General features: G+C 45.2%; 1 protein-coding gene across 14 annotated transcripts in view; it reads left to right on the top strand.

The window, feature by feature from the left end:
• LOC141579552 (trafficking protein particle complex subunit 9-like) overlaps positions 1 to 23996 on the top strand; it is a 166686-nt gene that overhangs the window by 40567 nt on the left and 102123 nt on the right. For 12 of the 14 annotated variants that reach the window (XM_074376109.1, XM_074376095.1, XM_074376084.1 and 9 more), the window contains exons 5-7: positions 7883 to 8026; positions 13155 to 13951; positions 18034 to 18606. In XM_074376109.1, coding sequence (XP_074232210.1) covers positions 18044 to 18606 — 563 coding nt within the window. In that variant the 5' untranslated portion in view covers positions 7883 to 8026; positions 13155 to 13951; positions 18034 to 18043. Of the gene's footprint in view, positions 1 to 7882; positions 8027 to 13154; positions 13952 to 14711; positions 18607 to 23996 lie in introns of all 14 variants that reach the window. The other 2 variants (XM_074376046.1, XM_074376117.1) reach the window with 2 other exon arrangements.

Below are 23996 nucleotides of genomic sequence, written 5' to 3'. Positions count from 1 at the left end.
GACAAACGGTGGCACACATTGCATTTAAGAGCTGGCCTGTGCAAACATGTGTATTGGGCAGGTGGATTGGAGAGAGATGTAGCCCAGGCCTGGGCTCAGATACAGGTTTAAATCGCCATTTCCTCACCAAAGGGCCTTGGACTAGAGTGTAACCTCCCTTAACCTGTTGGTGAATCTGTGAAATGTGCATTATAATATTCGTTTCTTCCTGGGTTTGTTGTAAGTTGTAAACAGTATTATAACACTCATGAAACACTTAACAAACAGGCACTTAGCAGTGTTCACTGTGTCTGTCCGTCCCGCTTAGCGTGTGTCACAGCTGTAAAGGTAGCATGTGCCTGTTGAGGATGCACTTGTAGCCCCTTGAATAGGTTGTGAATTTGGTGATTTCCTTTAATCCTTGAAACTCTATATGCCATGGGCAGTTATTTTCAAGGACAGATGAGGAATCTCAGGGTAAAGAAGACTGTGTAATTTGCCCAAAGTCAGACCATAATTTTGGGTGCTGGGGCCTCGGTTCAGCATGGGCCCCTGGGCCTTCTGCCCTCTCCGTTCAGCCCCAGAGCCAGACGTGGAGTCGCCTGTCTCCCAGCCCAGAATATCCAGTAGGCAGCAACACAAACCTGGACCTGTGCTGCTTAAGCAAAACTCCGGAGGGGAGGCAGGTACTAAGGGGATAAATGTAAAAACAGACGACTGCAAAGTGTGATCAGCTCTGAGAAGGAAAGGAACACACCTCGCCACGCAGAGCTGGGAGCTTTCCCTTCGGGGCTGCTCTGGGGGCGTTCATCTCAGCTAAACAAACTCCGGTCCTGCACCAACGCAGGAAGGCAGGACGCGTGTGACCAGGTTGACTTGGCCTCGTTGATCATACTCATTCCCCATTCATCAGCAGCTCTTACGGGCACTTATCTAGTAAACAGATTTTGGCCGTAATCATAACGCACTTTGCTTGGTAGTTTTATTGGCCTCACATTTGAGATGAGGTAATTGAAGCTGGGGAGTTTGTTGCATGCCCGTGATTACTTTGGAAATACCCCCACTGGTCTTTCAACCTAGACTGGTGTGGCTCTTATATCCCAGCCCTGTGAATGATATCGTGTAGCTTCTACCAAGTGGTGCAAATGACTGACATTGATTTTTCTTAATTCGTAGGAAATGGTATGTGACAATAAGAGAAAAAGGTAGTCAGAAATTGTTTGGAAAACTAGAACAAAATCCAATTCTTCCCCAGCTGGGGAAGCATACCCAGTGTCACTCACCCCACTCACTGCCTGGCATCTCCTCCCTGCCGACTCCGTGTTCAGAAGCCACTCTGAGCCTTTGAAGAACATTTTGCCTCATGACACTGTTGACTAGGACCTGCGGCCTCTCTGTCCCTTGTTAACTCTCTCTTCAAAGCCATTTAAATTTTATGCAGGCTCCACAGCTCAGATGTAATAATAGCCTCTTTAAACTTCTTGATGCAGCTCCTTAGTTAAGATCTTGCGAAGGAAAACTAGCCAAAACCTGGGAGGTATGCACACAGTGACTGCAACCTCAGCACTTTGTGAAGTTCAGAATCAGAGGGGTGGGAGTCACAGGAAAGGCTTTTTAAAGTAGAAAGGGGAAAGTGAAAGGACGCAGGCTGTGTGAGACTGAAGCATCTCGGTCCCAGCTAGCAAGGCAGCTGCGTTCAGGATGGTATGTGAGGATTACCGAATTCTCACAAAGAAAGAAGTGGTGGGATGGGAGGGAGGACAGATAGATTCTTTACTAGGGAAGGAAAAAGTGCGCTGAAAACTTCCTGGTAGAATAAGAGGACTGTGACATGATGTGCTTTTATTTTGGAGAGAAGGGTTTTGTGGGGACAGGCCTAGGAGAGCGCTGTCTGGCTAGGGGGTCAGCACAACAGGGAACCACAGAGAACAGGGCCGACCTCAGGGCCCCTGCTGGGGGAGGGGCTGCCCGCCATTTTGAGCCCTGGGGGCTGCTTCTGTCCCTTAGCTGGGGCCTCAGAACTCCCTTCATATCCCAGTCCTGTTGATACAAGAATACAGATGTGGGGCATGAGAAGGGCTGTGTCCCAGGCTTTGGTTGAGCCCCTGGAATGTGCCCCACCAGACGTGGGTCCTTGGCTTCATGCAGGATAGATTTCAAAGCAAGCCACTGTTGAGTAATGGTAGATTTATTCACAGAGACACATTGAAAGGCAAGAGAAAGGCCACGAGTTGTGGGGTTCGGGTGCTCAGATTAAAAGTAGGTACACACTCCACAGACAGAGTGTGGGCCTTCTCGGAAGAGGGAGAGAGAGTGGTGACCGCGAGGTGGCGCTGTGTTGCTCGTTTTCTTGGGCTTGGTTGTTTCATATGCTAATAAGTAGACTGAGCAGCCTAAGGGCAAGGGGCTGGGATTCCCAGGGAGTTGGCGATTTCCCACACTGTGACCTTTTGTGGCTAGCCTTGGGATGGCCATGGTGCCTTGGGGCATGTTATTCACCATGTTACTATTACAATGGGTGTATAATGAAGCTCAAGCTCTGCTAGAAGTTATATCTCTTCATCTTGAGCCTCAAGGCCTATTGGGGATTGAATCCTTCACCATTTTGATGTTAATTGTTGTGGCCTTCCTTGAATGGCTGTGCTCTGCCCCCTTCCATCCTGTCTCACTGTGATGACACAGAGAGAGCAAAGGCCGGGCCCTACCCGTGCTCCTGCATTTAACAGGGGGAGGGGTGGTGTGGGCTGAGGATGACTCTGAGTGGTGAGAAGGATGTTTCAGATTTTCCCACGTGGGACATGGGGACGTGCCAGCAGCCACTGCAGATTGATCTCACGGGCATTATCGCTTGTGTCACTCATCTTTTCTATTTTACTTTTTTTTTTTTCAAGTATTTAATCTAAATTTAATATCAGGTTTTTTTAGGAAACAAATTTCTCTTTTTCTTTTCTTTGGGGCTCTTTAGGGGGTAGGTAATTAGGTGTATTTATCTGTTCGTGGAGGCCCTGGCACTTGAACCCAGGACCCCGTGCACGCTAATCACACGCTCTACCACTGAGATCTACCACCCATCACATCATCTTTTACTTTTTGCTTTAGCTGCCAAGAATCTTACAGCTGAATTTCTAGTCGGCCTTTAACACTTACCCTAACTTCATGGCATTCATTTTTATGACTTTACCTTCCCCTGGTTTCATTTAAGTATTCAATCTCCATTTTGTCTTCACTCTCACTTTTGTCTTTTTGTTGTTATGGTTGTTAAGCTGTGTTTAAAAATATTGTTTAATTTCTCTTTTAGCAGGAGGCTGAAAGTAAATAAATATGTAAATAAACTTATCACACTTAAATATTTTATACTTTCTAAGCTGTTTAGTAGTTACTTAAAAACCGAATGGAATACTAAAGTGATAAAATTTTTAAATTATTTTTTAATTTTTTATAAAGGTATAGCTGATTTACAATATGATATAAGTTTCAGGTGTACAATAGTTGCACAATTTTTATTTTTATGTTCCATTTATAGTTATTGTAAAACATTGGCTATATTCCCTGTGTTGTAAGATCCATCCCTGTAGCGTGTTTATGTTAGATGGAGCAGTTTGTTTAAGAAAGCTGGGTAATGCAGAGTCTCGGGAGTGGCTCTGTCTAACCCATGTTCATGGTCACCCTTCCTGTCAGAGCCCAGGCCCTCACTCCTCTCTGCAGGGGAGCCAGTGGAGGCAGCCCTCATCAGCGCTGGCACCACCCTCTGAGTGGCAGTGACAAAAGTGACTCTCTGTGGACATGCAAATTGTTGTTCCAGGAGCTTTACATGCATTTCTGCATTTAATAATTAAAGCCCCCTGTGAGGAATCATTTTATGTTTTTAATGAATAATACATTTTATTTTGATTTTGATAGACTTCAAAACTCCAGAAAATGTACTGGAATAGTACAATAAACGCTTAGAGCATTTCACCTAAAATGGCACTATTTGCCCTTTTGTGTGTGGCTTATTTAAGTATAAACTTTCAAGGTCCATCCATGTTGTAGCCTCAATCAGTAATTTATTCTTTTGATTTGATAATATCTTTTTTCTTTTTTTCGTTTTTGTCTATTTAAAAATATTTTCATTGAATTCTAGTCAATTTATAATGTTGCATCAGTTTCTTGTGTACAGCACAAAACTTCATTTATATAGAAACATACCTGTATCCATTTTCATATTCTTTTTCAACATGTTACTATAAGATACTAAATATATTCTCCTGTGCTATACAGTATAAACTTGCTGTTTACTCTATACATACTATCTGCAAATCTTGAACTCCCAATTTATTCCTTCCCACACCCTCTCCCCTCTGGTAACCATAGTTTGGTTTCTATGTCTCTGTGTCAGTTTCTGTTCTGTAGATAAGTTTAACTTCTTGTTTGGTTGTTTTTTCTTTTTTTGTTTTTTTTTTAGATTCCACATTTGAGCGATCTCATATGGTATTTTTCTCTCTCTTTCTGGGTTACTTCACTTAGAATGACATTCTCCATCTCCATTCATGTTGCTAAAAATGGCATTATTTTATTATTTTTTATGGTGAATAGTAGTCTATTGTAAATATATTCTACAACCTCTTTATCCAGTCATCTGTCAGTGGACATTTAGGTTGTTTCCATGTCTTGCTATTGTAAATAGTGCTGCTGTGAACATTGGGGTGTAGGTGTCTTTTTGAATTAGGGTTCCTTCTGGATATGTGCCTAGGAGTGGGATTGCTGGGTCATATGGGAGGTCAATTTTTTGTCTTTTGAGGAACCTCTATACTGTTTTCCACAATGGCTCCACCAAACTGCATTCCCACCACAGTGTAGGAGGGTTCCCTATTCTCCACAGACTCTCCAGCATTTATTGTTTGTGAACTACTGAATGATGGCTATTCGGACTGGCGAGATGTGATATTTGATTGCAGTTTTGATTTGCATTTCTCTGATAATGATATTGAGCATTTTTTCATGTGCCTATCGGCCATTTGTATGTCTTCATTGGAGAAAAGTCTCTTTAGGTCTTCTGCCCATTTTTGGATTGAGTTGTTTGTTTTTCTTTCTTATGAAGTGTAAAAGCTGTTTATATATTCTGGGAATTAAGCCCTTGTCAGTCTCATTTATTGCAAATATTTTCTCTCATTCCATAGGTTGTCTTTTTGTTTTGCTTACTGTTTCCTTTGCTGTGAAAAAGCTTGTAAGTTTAATTACATCCCACTTGTATATTTTTGCTTGTATTTCTATTGCTTGAGTAGACTGCTCTAGGAGAACATTGCTGAGATGTATGCCAGATGTTTTCCCTATGTTTTCTTCTAAGAGGTTTATAGTGTCTAGTCTACATGTTTAAGTCTTTAAGCCATTTTGAATTTATTTTTGTGTATGCTGTAAGGGAGTAGTCTAACTTCATTGATTTACATGCAGCTGTCCAGTTTTCCCTACACCATTTTCTGAAGAGGCTGTCTTTATTCCATTGTATGTTCTCACCTCCTTTGTCAAAGATTCAATGACCAAAAGTTTGTGGGACTATTCTTGGTAATTTTGTTTATCCGTTCATTGATGGATGGATATTGTTTGTAATCTTTGGCTACTCTGAATGATACTGCCATGAATATTGATGTGCAAGTTTTTGTGAGAATATATTTTCATTCTGTTGGCTGTACAGTTGGCTCGCCATATCTGTAGTTTCCACTTCATGAATCCAGATGGCTGATTGTAAAGGGACTCGAACATCCTTGGATTATGGAATCCAGGATGGGGGGTTCCTAAAACCAACCCCTCGAGGATACTAAGGGATGACTCTACATGTAGGAGTGAAATTGCTGAGCCATATAACTCTAACCTTTTGAGGAAACAACAGACTTCTCCAAAGAAGCTGCACCATTGTCCCTTTCCACTGGCCGCATATGAGGTATCTCTGCCTCCTGAACAACACTTGTTATTGTGCATGTTTTGATTATAACCATCCTGGTGGTTGTAAAATAAGATCTCATTTTCATTTTGATTTGGCTACTGATGCTGAGCTTCTTTTCATATGCGTATTGGCCATTTGTGTATTTTTTTAAATCCTTGGAAATTTTAAAAATTGGGTCGATTTTCTTTGTATTGTTCAGGTGTAAGAATTTGTTACATATCCTGAATACTAGTCTCTTATTAGATACATGCTTTGTAAAATTTTTCTCCTATTCTGCAGATTGTGCTTTCACTTTTGTTCTTTTAAACATTAAAATAATTTCTTTACAGGTGAGGTAATTAGATGTATTGATTTATTTTATTTTTCTTGCTAAGCACGCCCTCTATCAGTTGAGATACCCCCTTCAACTGTCATTTCACTTTCTTGATGATGTCCTCTGTAACAAAAAGGTGTTAATTTTGATGAAGTCCAGTTTATCTGCTTTTTTCTTCTATCACTTGTGCTCTTCGTATTGTATCTAGGAAACCAAAGCCTATCCTAGGACCTCAAAGATTTATACTGTGTCTTCTTTTAGGAAGTTTATAGGTTTAGTTTTTACGTTTCTGTCTCTGATCCATTTTGAATTAATTTTTATTTGTTATATAAAATATGGGGGTACAGATTCCAGATTCATTCTTTTGCCTGCAGATACCCAGTTTTCCTTGCACCATTTGTTGAAAAGACTATTCTTTCCATGGAGTGTTGTTGGCACCCTTGTGAAAAACTGACTGTAAATGTAAGATTTTCCCCCTGGGATTTTATTGTGTCTCATAGATTTACTTATCCAAACTTATGCCAGTACCATACTGACTTATTACTATAGCTTTTTAGTACAATTTAAAGTGAGTCATCACACTTTGCTCTGCTTCTTCATGATTGCTTTGGCTGTCCTGGGCCCTTTGCACTTCCATATGAATTTTGGGATAAGTTTTTCAATTTTTGCAAAGAAGTCAGCTGGAATTTTGATAGGGATTCCACTGAATTTGTAAATCACTTTGGGGAGTCTTAACATTTTTAACAATATTGTCTACCATTCCATCAACATGAGATGTCTTCCATATATGTAGATCTTTTAAAATGTTTTGGTGATACTTCAAAATATTCAATGTACAAATCTTGTAAATTTTTGTTAAATGTATCTCTCTTTTAATTTTTAATGCTGTTGTAAATGGAAAGTCTGAGCTTCTTGAGGTAGGACTATATATCAATTTGTTTATTTCTAGGATTTCTACGCAGCAACTACCCTAGGTTTATATTTGCAACATAAATCTATCCACAACTTTTCCCACCCCCATGTTATAAGAAACCAAGACCCAGGTTAAGCTACCTGAACACCTATGTGGAAGTGAGAAATGAGACCCTTGGGTGGGGCTTTGTGAAGATGATAATGAGAGCTTATTTAGGATGGCTTCATCTTAATTTCTTTTAAACAACACTTTCGGTGTAGTCAGATATATTAAGAACATGCTCTTTTGATGTGCAGAGGAGCTAAGACTATTATCAAATAATTTCTAGAGAGAGTGTTGTACTTGAAATCTAATTTGCATCAATCTTTGAAGATTTATGTTTCAGGAGCTTTGACTAAAGAAAACCTGTCTTTATTCATTAGTGACAATTAAATGCTCAAGCAACATGTAATAGTCTGAGAAACTGCTCCCGCCCCGTAGTGCTGGGTGGCTGCAGCTGTAACCGGAGTCAGCGCTTACCTTTCCCAGTATGCTTGTGCTGATCCGCTCAAAGTGGTTCGTCCAACAGTGTGTCTGTAGTCTGTTGGACATAGCCATAAAACAATGAGTTAAGGTTGCTGGAATGCATTATATTCTTATTAATAATAAGTAAGCACATATTGAGTACTTACTGTATGTTGGGAATTGTCCCTCAGCCTCACATGAATATTATTTCTCTTAAAAGCTCACATATTTTCTTGTTATTCTCACTTTACAGATAAGGAGACTGAGAATTAAGTCTTCTCTCTTTTGGGTGGAGCTCATTATCAATGACGGGAAGTTGTAAGGAAAAAGATATTGATTCATCCTGAGAAAACATTTTTCTGAGAGTCAGCAGTGAAGAAGGTGGACACTGAAGAAGGTGATCATTGATCGATTGAGACGAGCCCCGGGTTGTACGGAGTCAGCATCCCTGTCCTGGACACAGCCAGTGTAGAGCTGCGTGGTGGGTGAGGCGGCGATGCCGCGCAGGGAACGCAGATGCCGGGCCATTGGGCTGTGCTCAGGCCCGGTGGGGCTTTCTCCTAAGGGCAGTGGACAGTCATTGACAGATTTTAAGTAGGGGAGTGGGGTGCTCTCGTAGATCACTTTTGTCTTGTAGAATGCTTAGAAACATTTAGAAGTCTCAGCAGGAGGTGATGTGATGAGTCAGATTAGGGTGGCTGCCAGGTGTAGGAGTGTAGAATTTTCAAGTGGTTTTCAGTCCCAGTTTTGTGGCTCAGTAGCCGTGTCACTTTGGATGATGCACTCAAGGAAGAGAAACAATTTATCTAATCAATAAATGCAGTGATGTACCGACCTCCCAGGACTGCTGTGGAGATCCATTGAGATAACGTGTGCACAGTGTGCAGCATGGTACCCAGCACAGAGTCAGTGCTGAGTGAGTGCCAGTGAGTATCTGGTAGGACAGGTGTGGGTGGAGGGACTCGGTGACTGAGGAAATCTGGGCCCTGAAGGAGGGGTCCAGTCACATCTGTGAGTGATGGGCCTGAGCTGGGAGAGGCAGAGAGACCTTGCCCCCCGACCAGGGGCCCTGGGCAGGACTGCTATGGGAGGAGCACCATGAAGTCAGCTCTTTGCAGGTGGAGTTGGAGTTGCCCTTGCGACATCTAAGTGCAGTGTCACGAGCTCAAAGAGGAGGTCTGGGCCCAAGCTGTGAATTTTCCTATAATCTTAATCCCTGAGGACGCTGAGGTAGTGATCACTGAACGTGAAGACATACTTTACAGGACAAGTGAATAGTAGTATCATCTCTGTCATCAAAGCTCACGTCTCTTTATTCATCACCCACTTTGCTAATTGGGTACTTACAGAGCTCACTTCACCGACCTCCCATGGGCTCAGGCTCCACTGTAAAGAGCTGTTGAGCCTCCCTCCTTTCCAGAAGACGACACATTTTGCTGGTAGCCTTCTGTACCTTGCCAGACTTAGAATTTTAGTTTGTTGATTTAATTCTAATTTCTATTAGCCATATCCTGACAAGAGAGACCTTTTACCTCATGGTCATATTTCAATTAGCTGTTACTGAGAATTGCTGATCTGATCCATAGATTAAGTATTATATTAACCTTGTAGAGTACTTATCATTTTTCTGTCTTTGCCCTTTAATTTTGTATGCCCTTTCTCTTTCCTATTTGGGGCCTTAATTTTTTTTAATTAAAAGATGTCTGTTTGCAGTTAAGAAAACAAAAGGAAAAATACACATGATAGGTAAACATAGAAAATATCTAGTGTGTTTTCTGTCTTGGCAATGGAGGGTTGTAGAAACTTATGAAAACCTTCATTACACAAGTTTCTTAAAATGCGGATTAAGAAATAAAACCTTCCTTCCTCATCTTTCAAGCTGCACAGCTAATTGTCAAGAAAGTGAGGGGAAATCCTCAGAAGCCAAGACAAACCAGAAAGCAGGGATTCTGGGTGTTACATGAGCCTTAGAAGCCCTGGGGTGCCTGTTGGCTCCTGTACTGAGTTTCAGTTGCCTTGACAGTAGGGCAGCAGGTGAGCTCGAAGCCTTTCATACTGGGAGTTGGATGACTGATCATATGTAAGGCCAAGCCCATTCCGAGAAGCATGGTTTACTAAAGGGTGAACTAGGAAAAAAAATTCCTCAAGGCAAGACAGTAAGGAAAGTCAATTTTGTTGGAAGAGGGGAAAAATTACAAATCCAAAGTAAGGATATAGTTTAAAGCTCTTTTGTCATGAGAGTGACCACAAACTCCTGGCAGAGAAGCACAGCTACTCCTGGAATGAGAAGCTGTGGTTTGAATGAATCAGTGAGCAGCCATTCCGAAAAAGGCCTCCAGAGTCTTGTGGATCAAGATACTGGACGGCAAACACCTCTCTTCCAAGGTCTCATTCAAATAACTGGAAATGTTTTAAAGGAAAGAAGCCATAATCATAGTTCTATTTATTAACATTACTATATGCTAGGAATTCAGAGGTGACTATGGAGTTGACTCCTCATTTATGGACCTTACTTTCTCTTTGGGGAGAAAAACTGACGTAGTTGGGGAGCTTGGTAGAGGGAGGTGTTAGTCTGTTGCAATTAGCCAGGAGAGGAGATTAAGAAAGCAGTGAAGGGTGGGTGAACTTTTTAGCTGAGGACAGACAGTCTTGTTCAGTTGGCTTTTAATTGCAGGCTCGATGATCTGTCACTGGAGGGAATAGATCTTACGGAGGATGGACTTAGCTCAGGCCTCTTTAGAATGGACACGTGAAACTGGAGAAAGACAGTCAAATCTGTGCAGACATTAAAGTTCATTTGAACATGCTCCATCCCTGAGCCAAAGATAGGACAAATATGCAGCACTTCTTAAGGACAGAGGAGTGGTTTCTAAGGTTCTCCAAGAATGAATCCCAGGGAACCGGGATGGCCAGTTGTCAAACTGTGACTTTGCTCTTTGGACGGTGTACCCACCAAGGGTATTGGAATTTTATAGGTTTCCATTTCTCTTTAATACACGTCAGGTGATTAGGACGTGGGCACAAGTATTTGACACCTTGTCGAGGCGACATTGGTTACCTGCCTAGAAGCACGGGCACTGCTATGGCTGCGTCATACATCTTGCCGCCCATCCCGTTCCCCGGCTCAGTGATCACGGCAGAGTGGTCCCTTGTTGACCTGTCCGTCTCCTCTGTGACATCATAACCCATGAAAAGACCGGAGCGTATTAACGTGGTTTTCTTAAAGTCAAAGGAAGAGATCAAATATGGAGTCAGATTTGTTCTTTCCTACTTCAGTAGTGCCATGGAGAAGGCAGTTTGGGCAGCTTTTTGTAGGGCCCTGGAGGCTTTCTCTCTCAGCCTCTGGGCACCTTTATTGAAAACACTTCATAGCTGTCTGGAGTGCTGTAAAACCACTCCGCCTGTTTTGCCCTGAAGAAGTGTTCAGTTTATAACTCATCTCTACTCCTTGGAAAACAACTCAATAAAAACTCAGTTGGTTTCCCACCAGCCATGGGCAGGGGTGGGGGATACCTTGTTATTATTTCATAAAATAAAAATAATAATAATAATAATAATAGTAATAATATTAATAAATAATAATAGTAAAAGAAGTCTTAAAACAGCACTGGGCACATTGGAGAGAGTCAATAAATGCTTCCTGGCTTAAGTCAAAAGTGATGACTCAGTGATTCCATGGCTGCTGTATTTGCTGAGCTAATTACTCCTTTGCTCCATTACACATTTGTTTTTAACTAAAAAAGAAATACATGCAAATGGTTAAAAAAAATTCAAACACAGCACAAAAATACACAAGTGAAAGAAGTTTACCCTCATCCTCTCTTCTTCCAGCCCTCCCTGGAGATGCCACTGTTTACTATCCTTTGGATGCTTTCCCAGATATGGTATGCACATTCCCAACTATGTATGTAAATTCCTTTACAGTTTTAGTTATTTTTAACTTAAAGGGATTTAAATCTTCAAGTGGCTTCTGCCCGGGTAATAGAACAGAACAAATCTGACTGCATATTAGATCTGTTACTTTGACTTTAACCCTATGCTCTGTCTCCTAGTCTTCATCTTGCTTCTAAAACAATGTTGCTTAGAGCCTGAAATATACAGAAGAGCCTATTCGGAAGGCTCTGACCTTTAAGGATATTTAACACTTTTTCATTCATAAAATGATAACAAATTACAGAATAAAAAATAACGTTTGTTTTGTTGGAGGTTTACAGAGATTTGACCCAGGCAGATAGCTGCAAGAACAAAGGATTCTAACAACAAGGAATTCCTACACTAGGAAGATTGCAACAACCAAGCACGTAGGAAAGGAGCCTGAATTCTGACTTGGGGAGATGGTTTTCCAGGACATTAGTTTGCCATCTAGGTCTACAGAGACTTGCTATTCCTTGCCCCAACACCTGGTCTCCCAACTTATTGGCCTGTCCTGCACTGAAGAGAATGAATTTGGATTTGGTAGCACTCCTATATACCTAGCAAGCAGGGCACTGGAACTGAGTGTTATGGAAACAACAGGCCAGCCAAGAAACAAGCACCACTGGGAGGGTTGGAGTACTCAGATTTATTATGCTGGCGGGCTCAGAGGGGCTTCTGCTCCGAAGTTCTGAGCAACTGCAAGACATGCACATGAGGTTTTAAAGGGTTAATTACAAGTAAGGGGTATTAGCCAATAAGGCTCAAACAACAAAAAGCAAGGAATCAGTACACTGGAGCTTATCAACTTGTAATAGATCACGTTACTGACACCTGTTGAGGTTGGATTTACGAGTTAGCTTGTTAGCCCAGTAAACTGACACTAAACTTCAGATTTACGAGTTAGCCCAGCAGAATTTAGATCAGTAAACCGACACTTATCACACTTAGATTTGTGACTTAGCTTGTTAGCCCAGCTGGGCTTTTCCTTTACATGAGGATAGCTCTCCCACACCCAGGGAACTACTGTGAGCCCTTGGTGGTTCCACTAGGGTGGGGTGTGGTTTACCCAGGAGGGAAGGGGACTGTGCACCAACACTCAGGCAGTCTGCTCTGTCTGGGGCTCTGATCTTGTACCACCCCTCTCCCCACCAGCCCAACACCTGGGAGAGTGGAACTAAGGCAGAGATCATGCCTGCCTGTTTCCCAGCGTGTAAAAGGGGAATAGGTACTCTTCCCAAGGTAGTTATGAGCGACAACACCTGCGGGTGCTTGGTTCCCAGACCAACAGAAAACCCAGCTCCGCGTGGGGGCAATGGGTGTGATACCCTTAGGGGTTCTGCAGAAGCATCGGATGGAGGGCTGGATCAGAGAGGTAAAACAAGAGCTGCGGGCCTTGAAGGGTAACAGAATGGTACAGAGTCAGGACTGCAGCCTCTTTCGGGGTGCCCCCAGAGGTAAAGCTTTTTGTCTCCATCTCCGCTACGACCCTCCCCTCTCCAGATCCATCCCTTTTCTCTGCTATTCCGGTCCATCTGTCTCCCTCCACTTTTCCCCTCCTCTCCTCCCCCTCCCATCTTCTTCCTCCCTCACAGCCCCACCTTCTCTCGCAGAACCCAGAGTGGATCGCTGGCCCTCCTGCGCATGGGCAGTCGGTGCCAGCTGGACCGCGGGTTGGAAGCTCCAGCACCTAGCCGGGGATCGGCCCCAAAGTCTTCTTAGATCTGTCGACCGGTAGGCCTTTAGCTCCTGCCCGGGGCCGGGGCCTCTGGCTGTGGAAGTGCAAGGAGGGGGGCTTCCGGGAAAGGGGTCAGGCGGCTGCGGGAGGGCGGTCGGCATGTCACAGCCCCCCAGGGCGCCAGTCAGCCTGTGTTCAGCTGAATTGCTCTGGCCAGACCCCTCTGCCCGCGCCACCTACCCCGGCGCCCAGGCCACACCTGTCCATGACCAGGTGTGCACCTGCAGCCTCTCACCCAGCCGGGCCCGCTTCAGTCCGTTGCTGGCGTCCCCTTCCCCTCTCCCGCCCGCGAGTCCTCTCCCGCCCGAGAGTCCTCTCCTCCCGGGCTGCCTCTCCTCGGCCGCCGGCCCATCCCCGCCCCTGGGCGGGCTGTGTCCCGGGCGGGCGGGGTCTGCGGACCCGAACGGGGGCAGGCGGCTGGGGCTGGGGCTGGCCTCCGAGCAGGGCTGCAGCCCGCGTTTCCACCAACCCCCCGCCCGCTTTCCCTGCCCCGCGACCCCGGGGCTGCCCTGCTCTTCCTTTCCTGCTCCCTGAGGACAAGCTCAGCGGCGTGGGCGCTGCTCCCTGGGCTGAGAGCCTCCGGCTCTAAAGCCCAGCTTCTGGTGGAGTCGGGAAAGTGGATCCTCAGTGCTGAGCGAGCTTCTGTCTCCTCCCTCAGTGTTTCTGCCCCAGGTAAGTACCTTGAACACTTTCAGGTGTTATGATGGCGGTGCTTGTTGATGTCACGTGTTTTTATAGTGCCAGGGATTACAGTGTTGAAAGCAGGGCTTGGTTCAGTTAAAAATGAGCTGAAGGCATGAGGTTGTGACATGCTCCTTCCTTCCCACTCCCAGTGAGAAACGTGTAACCGTCGATTTTAAAAAGATAGTTACAGTCCCTAACTAGCCCAGCCCAGCTAGGGTGCGTTAACAGGAACAGCACCACCAGAGGCGTTGGAGACCCAGGGACATTGCAGTCCTAAAGAGCTCCTGGCACAGTTTGGTTTGTTTTGGTTTTTTGTTTTTCTTAAATCGTGGGGCAGACTAGTAGTATAGAGGGAAAAATAATTGTCAAGAAATAATTTTTCATATAACAGCTTTATTGTGATATTGTTCACACACCATGAAGTCCATCCACTTAAATGGTACAATTCAGCAACTTTTAGCATATTCACAGTGGTGCAACAATTATTATTCCAGAACGTTTTCATCACATCAGAAAGACCAGTGAAAATGAGTGACATACCCACCCCTCCTCAGTGGTGTTTCTAAAGAAGTTTCATGCCTATTCCTGACCATAAAATAACTTGTTACATTCCATGAAATATCTGGTAGGAATTCTAAACAGAATTGCAATGAATCTGTGTATCAAAACAGGAAGAATTAATGTCTTTATGGCATAAATTTCTTCTACCCATGAATATATCTGGGACTGTATCTTTTCATCTCTCCAGAGCCTGGCGAATGGGAAGTCCTCACTAATTGTTGGGCTTGTGAATGATGAGATTCTATACACCGTTAGTTGCTACTGTAGCCTTTCACAGAAGAGAAAAGTAACCTCCGTGAAGCCAAGTGACACTCTAATGGTCAGAAAGAGTGACAGCCAGTGCTGGAGTGATCCAGTGGACTTGGTGCTTGCAACCAGGATTCTCCAGCACCTACAGCTAAGGGGATTACAGTATTCTTTTTTTTTCTTAATGCCGTTGCTTTTATTTTTACTTATTTTTTTAATTTATTTTTTATTGAAGTGTAGTCAGTTTACAGTGTTAATTTCAGGTGTACAGCAGAGATTCAGTTATAAACATATGCATATGTATATACATATATATTATATTGTTTTTAGTAGAACTCATTACAAGAAATTGAATATAGTTCCCTGTGCTATATAGTAGGCCCTTGTCATTTATTTTATATTTATTAACGTGTATCTGTTAATCTCCCCTTTCCTGCCTGCTAAGCACAGTTTGCTTTCTATGTCCATGAGTCCATTTGTAGCAGCACCATTTTTCCTAGTTATATATGCTCTTTGGCTGCTTTCAGTTTCAGTAATTCCATGTTATCTGTGAGCGCTTTTCTTCTGGTGGCCTTTATGTGGTTTGCACACGTGGTAATAGAGATCTGTATTTGGGAGAACTGCAGGCCTCGTGTAGTCCCTGGTACAGAGTGCCCACTGAGTTGATGCTTGAACTGGGAAAAAAAACATAGTAAATGTTGGAATTTCCACTATGGTTGAGACTTCCAGGTTTCTGTAACCTGTTTACCCCACCTTATTATTGGCTGCCCCCATACTGGGTAATTTGGTGGAATTTCATGGTATGGTGGTGTAGAGACAGGGCCTTGTATGCTTCTTCTCTTTCCGTTTTCTAACACTCAATCTCCTGGTCCTCCCAGATCCTCCCCCAGTAGTGCCCAGGGCTGGCTTGGTGCTGTGCTGAGGCAATATTTGTTAATAAGGCCCTTTCCTCATCTTTTCTGACCCTCCGTTTCTTTCTCTGCACAATGAGGGCTTAGACTAGATAAGTGCTTTTCAGTTTCTTTTAAAGCCATATTTCCTTTGAGAAAAAGAAAATGCAAATCTCTCCTCCCATCCCAACACTTTAGATTTTGTTACTTCCTGCAAGGAGTCACATAGCTCTTTGTGGAAAATTGATGTGATTGTGATTCCAGGTGGCACAGAAAATACTCTTCAGAGATTTATTGCAGGGAGAGGGCAGAAAAGGGGCAGTATGTCACTCTTTCTAGTGTGAGCACTGGAGCAGGGGCTTGGATTTAAATATGATGTCTGTCGTGGCCTCACTTTAATCTTTCACAATGTGACAAACCTCTCTACCTCAGTTTCTTGATGTGTCAAGTTGGGGTGATAATATTTTAAGGCTTTTGTGAAACAATATACACATAATCTATTTGTGTCTCAGTAGAAACAAGACCTGCAAGGGATTCAGGGATTTAAAAAAAAAAATTCTTGCCCATAGCACTATGTCGCTGTGTATTTTAAATTTCCTGGAGGGTGATGGTTGAGTCTAAAGTCCATCGTGGGTCAGGTAGCCCATAGTTCTCTATGTCCCAGTTTGCCCCCTCCTACCCAGTCCTCTTCCTCAGTCCAGGATGAAGTTCCCTCGTAGATTTACACAGAGGTCTTGTGGAAAAGGCTTTTCATTTTATTGTTTCACCAAGAAGGGCTGCCATCATGATCTCTGTGGTCAGGTTTTGAAGGGCTGCATCTTGATGTCTAGTCAGGTGAAGGCTATGCAATTGGGAGTTTCTATGTAATAAAAAGGAAAAAAATTACAAATAGAAAATTAGAACAAGGTTGGTGACAGGGACTCTTGGAAGTGACCACCTTTAGCTTTGTTAGCTTCAGGTGCAGTGGCCTCTTGCCACGAGGACCCATCCTCTTGCTCTGAATTTGGAGGGACCTGTGGGTTCAGTGGGAATGTTAACTGAGTGTATCTCATGTGCTGGGCATTGTCCTATTTTTTCTGTGTGTTCCTTTTTTGAGACAGTGAGCGCATTTAACCTCAATAGCTTCTTTAAAAAAGTAGAAATTTTATTTTGAGATATAATGTAGATTCCCATGTAGTTGTAAGAGATAATATGGAGAGGGCCTATGGACCCTTTTCCCAGTTTTCCTTAATGGTTCCATCTTGCAAAGTTGGGGTACGATTCATTACTGACTCACTAACAATTTGAGGTTTGTGTTACTGCCATCATTTCTATTCACGATTAAACTGGGGCTTAGAGAAGCACACACGCCTGCCCAGGTCACCCACATGGTTAGTGTAGAGACGGGTGGAACGTGGGCTTGGGATTTCCAAGCAGTACCATTATGATGGTCTGTGGCAGGGAGCAGCATTCATTTTGCTTGTTTATTCATTCATTCAACAAACATTTATTGAGTAACCTCTGTGGGTCAGATGCTTTCATAGGGTTATCTGATTCTTCAGCAGTACTGAGAATCAGGTAATATTTACTTTTTTTTAAATCTGAGAAAATTAGCTCTGAGAGGTTATTACCACCCCGAAGGAAATATAGCTCATAAAGGAGGGATAGTAAATTTGTAGTCACCCCTTTTTATGCAGGTGGTACCCTAGGCATTTTACATTTGCAAACTTCCGTAATCCAGATAAATTCTTGTAAGGCAAGGATTTTTTTTTTTTAATTTAAGTATAGTCAAGATTACAATGTTGTGTCAATTGCAAGGTGTTTTTTGAATTTTGAATTAAAAAGTATTTTTTGAGGAGGGTAATTAGGTTTATTTATTTGTTTCATTTATTAAAATGAGGTACTGGGACCTCGTACATGATAAGCATGTGCTCTACCACTGAACTGTACCCTCCTCCCCAAGGCAAGTTTTCTTATCCATTATTCTGCAGCTTAGGGTTTCAATTAAATTGGAATTGAAATCCAGATCTTTTGTTCCTACTGTTGTCCTTTTCTTTATATTCTGCTGAAGGGGGTTGCGGAAAGCAGTTCCTTTTTTCATTTCTTTATTCCGCATTTTTGAGCAGTGACTTTGCATCAGGGCCTTGTTAGGTGCTTTGAAACAGAAAACAAGAAATGACCCTTCTCTGCATGGGCAGGAAGCCTAGACAAAAAGCTGGGTAAAGTGATCCGAGCTACGGTAGCCATGTGCAGGCTCTGAAGGTCAAACTGTACCCCTGGATTTGCTTGGGCTTCCCCTGCCTTCTGGCTGGTACACACCAGGTCACCGCAACCCAGAGGCGCCCACAGCCCACAGCACAATATTTACCTCGATCTCCTCTCCCCTCTCGGCAGGGCCTGCAACATGAGCATCCCTGACTACGTGCAGTTTGCTGAGGACTATGAGACTCTTCCCGTGGTGGTCAAACCAGTGGGGATCATCTCAGAGGAGAATTTCTTTTGCATCTATAAGCGAACCTCCTTGGTGAGCCAGATCAGCCCGTGCAGCTCCCAGGGCGCACTCTCTACGCACTACAGGCACCACTATGCGCCCAAGAATGGATGGAGCGTCTTCCAGACCCACCGCATGGTTGTGGGCCTTGTCACCATTACCGACTGCATCTCGGCCAAGGCCTTCAAGAAGCTCCACGTGCAGAGGAGCTGTATGGCATCACGCTTAATGACTCTCAGCTCTTTGTCTTTGTGCTGCAGGGGAGGTAAGCCAAGCAGCCGCGCACCGACGTGGCCTTCAATCTATGAGGAGTGCAGAGTGATGGAGAAGAGGATCGAGGACTTCACTGAGTCACTCTTCATCTTGCTCAAGTCCAAGTGGCTGGATGGGGCCCCTGACAAGTCTGGGGACAAGATCCCACTCCTCTGCATGCCGTTTGAGAAGGAGGACTTCATGGGACTGGACACAGACAGCAGGTAAGTTTACCTGGAGGCCAGTCCACCCTGGCTGTGTGCCGGGTTTCTTCTCTCCATCCAGAAAGGGATCAGCACGGAATAGGACTCTTTTGTATCCAAGGGGGGAGGGAGGTGCAGCCCGCCGGTTTACAGACATTTAAAAGTGAATCCGCCTTTGTTTCAGAGAGATCCTTTTAGTGATAGTGTTAGAGCACTTACTCCTGCTTTTCAGCCAGGACCCTGGTGGGACCCCTGGAGTTGCTGTTCAATAGAGTAGCCACAGCCACTGATGCTAGGAGCACTGGGGAGGAGGCTGGTCTGAGCTGAGATGTGCTGTAGTTCAAATGCACATGAGACGCTGAGGCTTGTCTACTAAAAGCATATATACTATCTTGTTACTTCCTCTATTGATTACATGTCAAAATGATAGTATTTTACATACAGTAGATTATGTAAGATATGTTCTTAAAATCAGTTTCTAGTACTAGTTTTTTGTTTGTTGGTTTGTTTCTTTGTTTACCGTTTTAAATGTGGCAACTGGGAAACTTTCTTTACATGGCTCTCATTTCATTTCTGTTGGGCAGCGTTTCCTGGGACAGTCTCATCCCTTTGCTTATAGATGAGATGCTGAATCCCGAGAGGCAGAACGAGGCGCTGGTTGAGCTGGCTTGGAGACAGTGTCTCCTGCCTCCCAGGCTCAGCACCTGTTCGGCTCAGGCCCTCTCTTCCTGCCCGACAGGCAGCATGCCATGTTAGGACATCAGAAACACCACCAGGGACCTCCGAATGAACTCCTTATGCAGGGAAAGGCTTATCACAGTGTATGGGAAAGAGCAGAGAAATGTTCATCCTCACTTTGTCCCTGTGATTAAGTCAACGGCCCCACTTTGCCTCGGAATTACAGACGAGCTCTTCTGGGCTGCCTAACCCCCCCAACTTCTGCTCTGTTTCCCCATGTATCTATTGTGCTGTCCCTCGGGCAGAAGAGGGTGAGATGCCTTTGCCGGGGGGTGGTCCCCCTTTGCTGGGGAGAGTGAGGGAAGCTGTGTACCCCCGGCCTACGGCCTCGGTCCTTGAGTCTGGAGACGCTCATGGCGGTCCCACAGGTGATGGTCAGACGACCTGGCACGTGCTGCCGTGCCCGCTGTGGAGGCGGTGCTCTGTGATTCTTGAACTTATCTAAGATCAGATTCTACTTTCTGGTTGTTGGTAAGTTGGAGGAGAAGATGCCAGAGAATTGATAAAAAGAATATCCAGATCAGCCCTGTGAGTGATAGGCAAGAGGACCCGAGTCCCACCTGCGTGAGGTGCCTAGCGGGCTCTGTATGAATTTCCTGTTCCTCCGGGACATGCTTAAAGAAGGGGCAAGGCACGTCGTGGCCATGATCTGTTCTTGTCCTCATAGGGCCCTGTGATCTACATGCCCGCACTCACCATCTGCTCCTTGGAGATGAGGTGTCAGGTTTAGGAGCCTGGGCACTGCTGAGGGCACAGCTGCCAGCACCGTGCTACACCGAGGCTGGCTCCGTTCACCTCACATGTCACCTCCTGCTGATCCACCAGGCGTCAGTCAAGGTAGGTGCATCGGTGCAACGTAAGCAGGGACCACCTTCTCCCCCTGGACAGACTGGTGGGTGAGCAGTGGAAGCCTGGAGCCCTGCCCCAGCCCCCAGGCCAGTGCCTCCTCTTTTGTCACAGGAGGCACTGGTGACATTTTTGCTCAGCAACTACTTGGCTCTGGGTCTACGGACCCACCAGAGAATTCCTGCTTGTTTTTGCTTTTTGAAGTCTGCCCTTGGGATTTGGAGGAGTAGCTGGATATGTGCTTAGCCCATAGTGGTTGACACAGTCACCATTGTTTACCCAGAACCTCGTGTACCAGGCATGGCTCCCAGCATCAAAATATAGCAGCGCATTAAACCTCCCTCCTGGTGCGTCTGTCTGTTTTGGTACAGTAAGGTCTCAGCCAGCATCTTAACGTCAGTGAGATAACGCGGCCAGTGAGCTCGGGTCAAGCACGTTCTCCTCCAGTCACTTTTACTCCATTGTTGCTTTTACTATTCCGCAGACATTAATTTTTTAAACAATGCTTTGGTGCAGGAACAGAGCCTAATTCTCTCCTGCTACTCTTGGTGGAAGTGCGTAAAACTGTCCAGCCTGAAATGTGACCACAATTTGTAGCTTAAGACTTGCCTAGACCCATGTATGTGGAGTTTTGGTTAGGGGCGCTGACCACGTTGGGGTCCCCCGGCAGCGCCGCTCCCCTCAGGCCCCTGGTCTCCCTGGAGCAGGAGGTGAGGGTGGGTCTCACCATCCCCGCTTTCCTGGCCTCACACACTCACGTAAATTCTTGTACGTGCTGTCAAAGTCATTTTTGATCTTGTGTGTTTCTAATTTTCTCTTGTTCCTCTTTTCCTTTTTCCTTATTCCTTTTTCTCTTGTACTGCCCTGTGAGCATGTTGTTGCGTCTGAAAATGTGGGCTGTGCACACCCTGCATTGGAAATAGATAGATCGCCCTCCGTGCTGTCTCCATCGCTTTAAAAAGCAAAAACTTAACAGCTGCCTTAATCCATGTATTATCCTTGTCATCTTTTTATTTTCTAATTTTTTTTTAGCACATCACCCACTTGTGTTTGATACCTCTTAAAATCCTTGCTTTAAGGAACCAGTTTGGTCCTCCTTATATTTGGTGACAAATGCGCCCTTATTAAATTTGTTTGATTGTTTTCAAGAAGTGAGATGCGAATTCATTTAGGCGGCTGCTGAGGGATGTTTTTCATGGAGTATTTAAACTTGTAAAGTCAAATTCTGCAGCATCTTGCTACATTCCTTCTTTTACACAAACGTGCTTGGCACTCGGTTCCTGGCTGTCGCTGTGTGACGCGCGTGACAGCGCTGCCTGGCCGGCGGTCACTGGTGAGGAAGTGGCAGGCTCGGGGGTGAGCAGCTGTTGGAGGAAGCAGTCACCGTTTTGTTATTTAATTTTTTTTTTTTTGCATTTTTCTTCCCGTGCTATTTACTTTACTTTGCCTTCACAAAGAGGCAGAAGTTGGTCTAAAATCCATGTCACTCTTTTGTTCACTTTACGAGGCTGGTTTATCTGAGTATCAGGACAACATGTCCTTCCCCTAAGTAGCTGGCTCACCTGGATCTGGTGGACATAGGGACTGCTAAAGGGGACCGTAGCTTCCACCCTGCTCCAGCCAGTGGGCATTCAGAGCCGGGTCTGTGGTTTGCCTCAGCAGCCGTGCAGGCCTCCCTGCACCGGCCTTTACTTTTAACCCATGTTGGCAGTAAATATCTGACTCTGTGTCTGTTGCAGCTGACGTCCACCACTGTCGGCCTTGTCGTTAGTTTGCGGTAGTGAGTCTCCAACACCCCAGTCAACTGTGAAGGAAGATGCTTTGGCCGACGTAGGACCTTGGATTCTCACCCCCACCATGGTTCATCTCACGCGGAGAAAGTGTTTGGCCACCACCATCATGCTGACCATGAGGCCTTGTTTCTCCTTTCATGCTCTGGTCCAAATGTGGACACTTCATTTTTCACTGAATTTGTCTCGCTTCAGACAGGAGAGAATATCTGAAGGAGTCCATCACATTGTGGGTGGGGAACAGATCAGAAGTAAATGTCGCAAGTAGAAGGAGTCTAGTCTGTCCGGGTTGGCAAATGCAGGCTGGGATCGGTGATGGCCGGGCTATGCCCTGGACACAGGCCTTTCCCGTGTCTCCCAAGAGCCCAGGGGTCGGAGTGAGAACAGCCTGGCCTGGGTTCCTCCATCCTCGTCTGCTTACTGACAACTGTTTCTGCTAATTAGGAGCTCCCCCACACCTCGGGCCCTTCAAAAGACCACGGGAGAACATTGAGTCCCTTCTCCTGGACCTCCTTTGTGAGAATACAGTGCCTTCTGAGGTGACCAGTGGCAGGAGATGCCTCCCCCTCCAGGGAGCACCCTTTGGAGGACTGTGAGTCAGTGCACCATGCTGTGAGCTTGTGGGGTTCCGGCCGTGGTCCCTGCAGAACCAGACTTGAGATGGGCTTAGTGACGGATATAACAGGACTGATTCCAGGACAGGGCTTGGGGGAGGGAACAGTGGAAATTGAATGTGACCTAAAACACATAGGTGGGTGCTGGGGCTGTTACTAAAATGGGGTGTCAGGGAGGTACCTGCCAGGAATCGAATTCCAGAGTAAATGGCGGACATGAGGCATTTTTAAGATGCCATTTGTCATCCAAGTTAGGACTTCAAAGAGGCACTCGGGTCTAAGGCCCTGGGGCTCAGGTGAAGGAGCCAGACTAGAGATACACGTTGGGAGTCGTCATTCTTAGCTGGTGTTCACAGACGCGCATGTGAATTAGATCATCTTGAGAGCTGCAGACTGAGGCTGAGGGGGGGCAGGGCTGTGCCTGGGTTGGAGGAAAGCCCAGACCATGCAGCTTTCGTGTGTCCGTCTGCGGCGTTTGCGATTTTCAAACTAATGCCATTTATCCTTAAGTGGCCGGGGGTTGGGCAGGGCCAGCCTGGAAGAAATCTGAAAGGAGGTTCGTGGCCACGTGTGTGTCTTGGGAAGATGCAGATTCTGCAGGGTCCGGGAGGGTAGACTTCTAAGAAGCTGGAGTTGGAGTGGGGAGAAAGTAGTCACACTCACCTGTGAGGGAGGGAGGGCGTCCTTGGGAGTCGCCACCCTACTGGACTCGCTTTCCAATGAACAGAAGGCAATCAGACAGAGGATCTGAGGTGAGAAGAGATGGGCACTGGGAGGGGAGCAAACCTGGAGAATGGTGCGTGCAAAGTTCTGGAATAGTCTCCCTGAAAATTTGAGTTAAAAATACCCAGACTCTTAAGAACATTGATAGTGACTGGGGAGGAGGCAGTTGTTTTTCTGGCCTACTAAGAGTAATGCATGTATTCAGGGATACACAGAAGATTCCGGCAGTCTTTTCCAGGGGTTTGATCCTTACCAGGGGGAACACTGCAAGTTTAAATGGGGAGAAGGGCAGCGGAGGGAAGCTAGTCAGTCCCCATGTCAGGTACCAGACTGCAGCCTTACTTGCGTGTTGCATTCTCATCCATGCCTCCCAGTTGGGCGATGGCAGCTCCCTTTTGCGGATTGGGAAGCCTTCTCAGAGGGGTTAAGGAATTGGTCCGTTTAGCGGCTAGTCAATGCTGTAGCAGGATTCAAGCAGGGCCTTGTCAGACTTCAAGGGCATGTTCTCTCTACTAATTCCGGTATCTCTCTGTTGTACCTGGATTGGTGAATTGGGTCAGTTTTGGAGCCTTTCACAAAAAATACGATTTAAGTGTCTCAGGACAGTTTCACAAAGCTCAGTGTTCTTTGATGGTTCAGAAGCACTGCAGTGCTTTTCTCCACACAGAGGTAAGGTCTTACTCCTTGCCGATGACGTGGT

Source organism: Camelus bactrianus, chromosome 2, assembly GCF_048773025.1.
Source record: "Camelus bactrianus isolate YW-2024 breed Bactrian camel chromosome 2, ASM4877302v1, whole genome shotgun sequence".
Classification (NCBI taxonomy): domain Eukaryota; kingdom Metazoa; phylum Chordata; class Mammalia; order Artiodactyla; family Camelidae; genus Camelus; species Camelus bactrianus.
The sequence above is the reverse complement of the archived record's forward strand: the minus strand, read 5'-3'. Positions and strand labels throughout refer to the sequence as shown.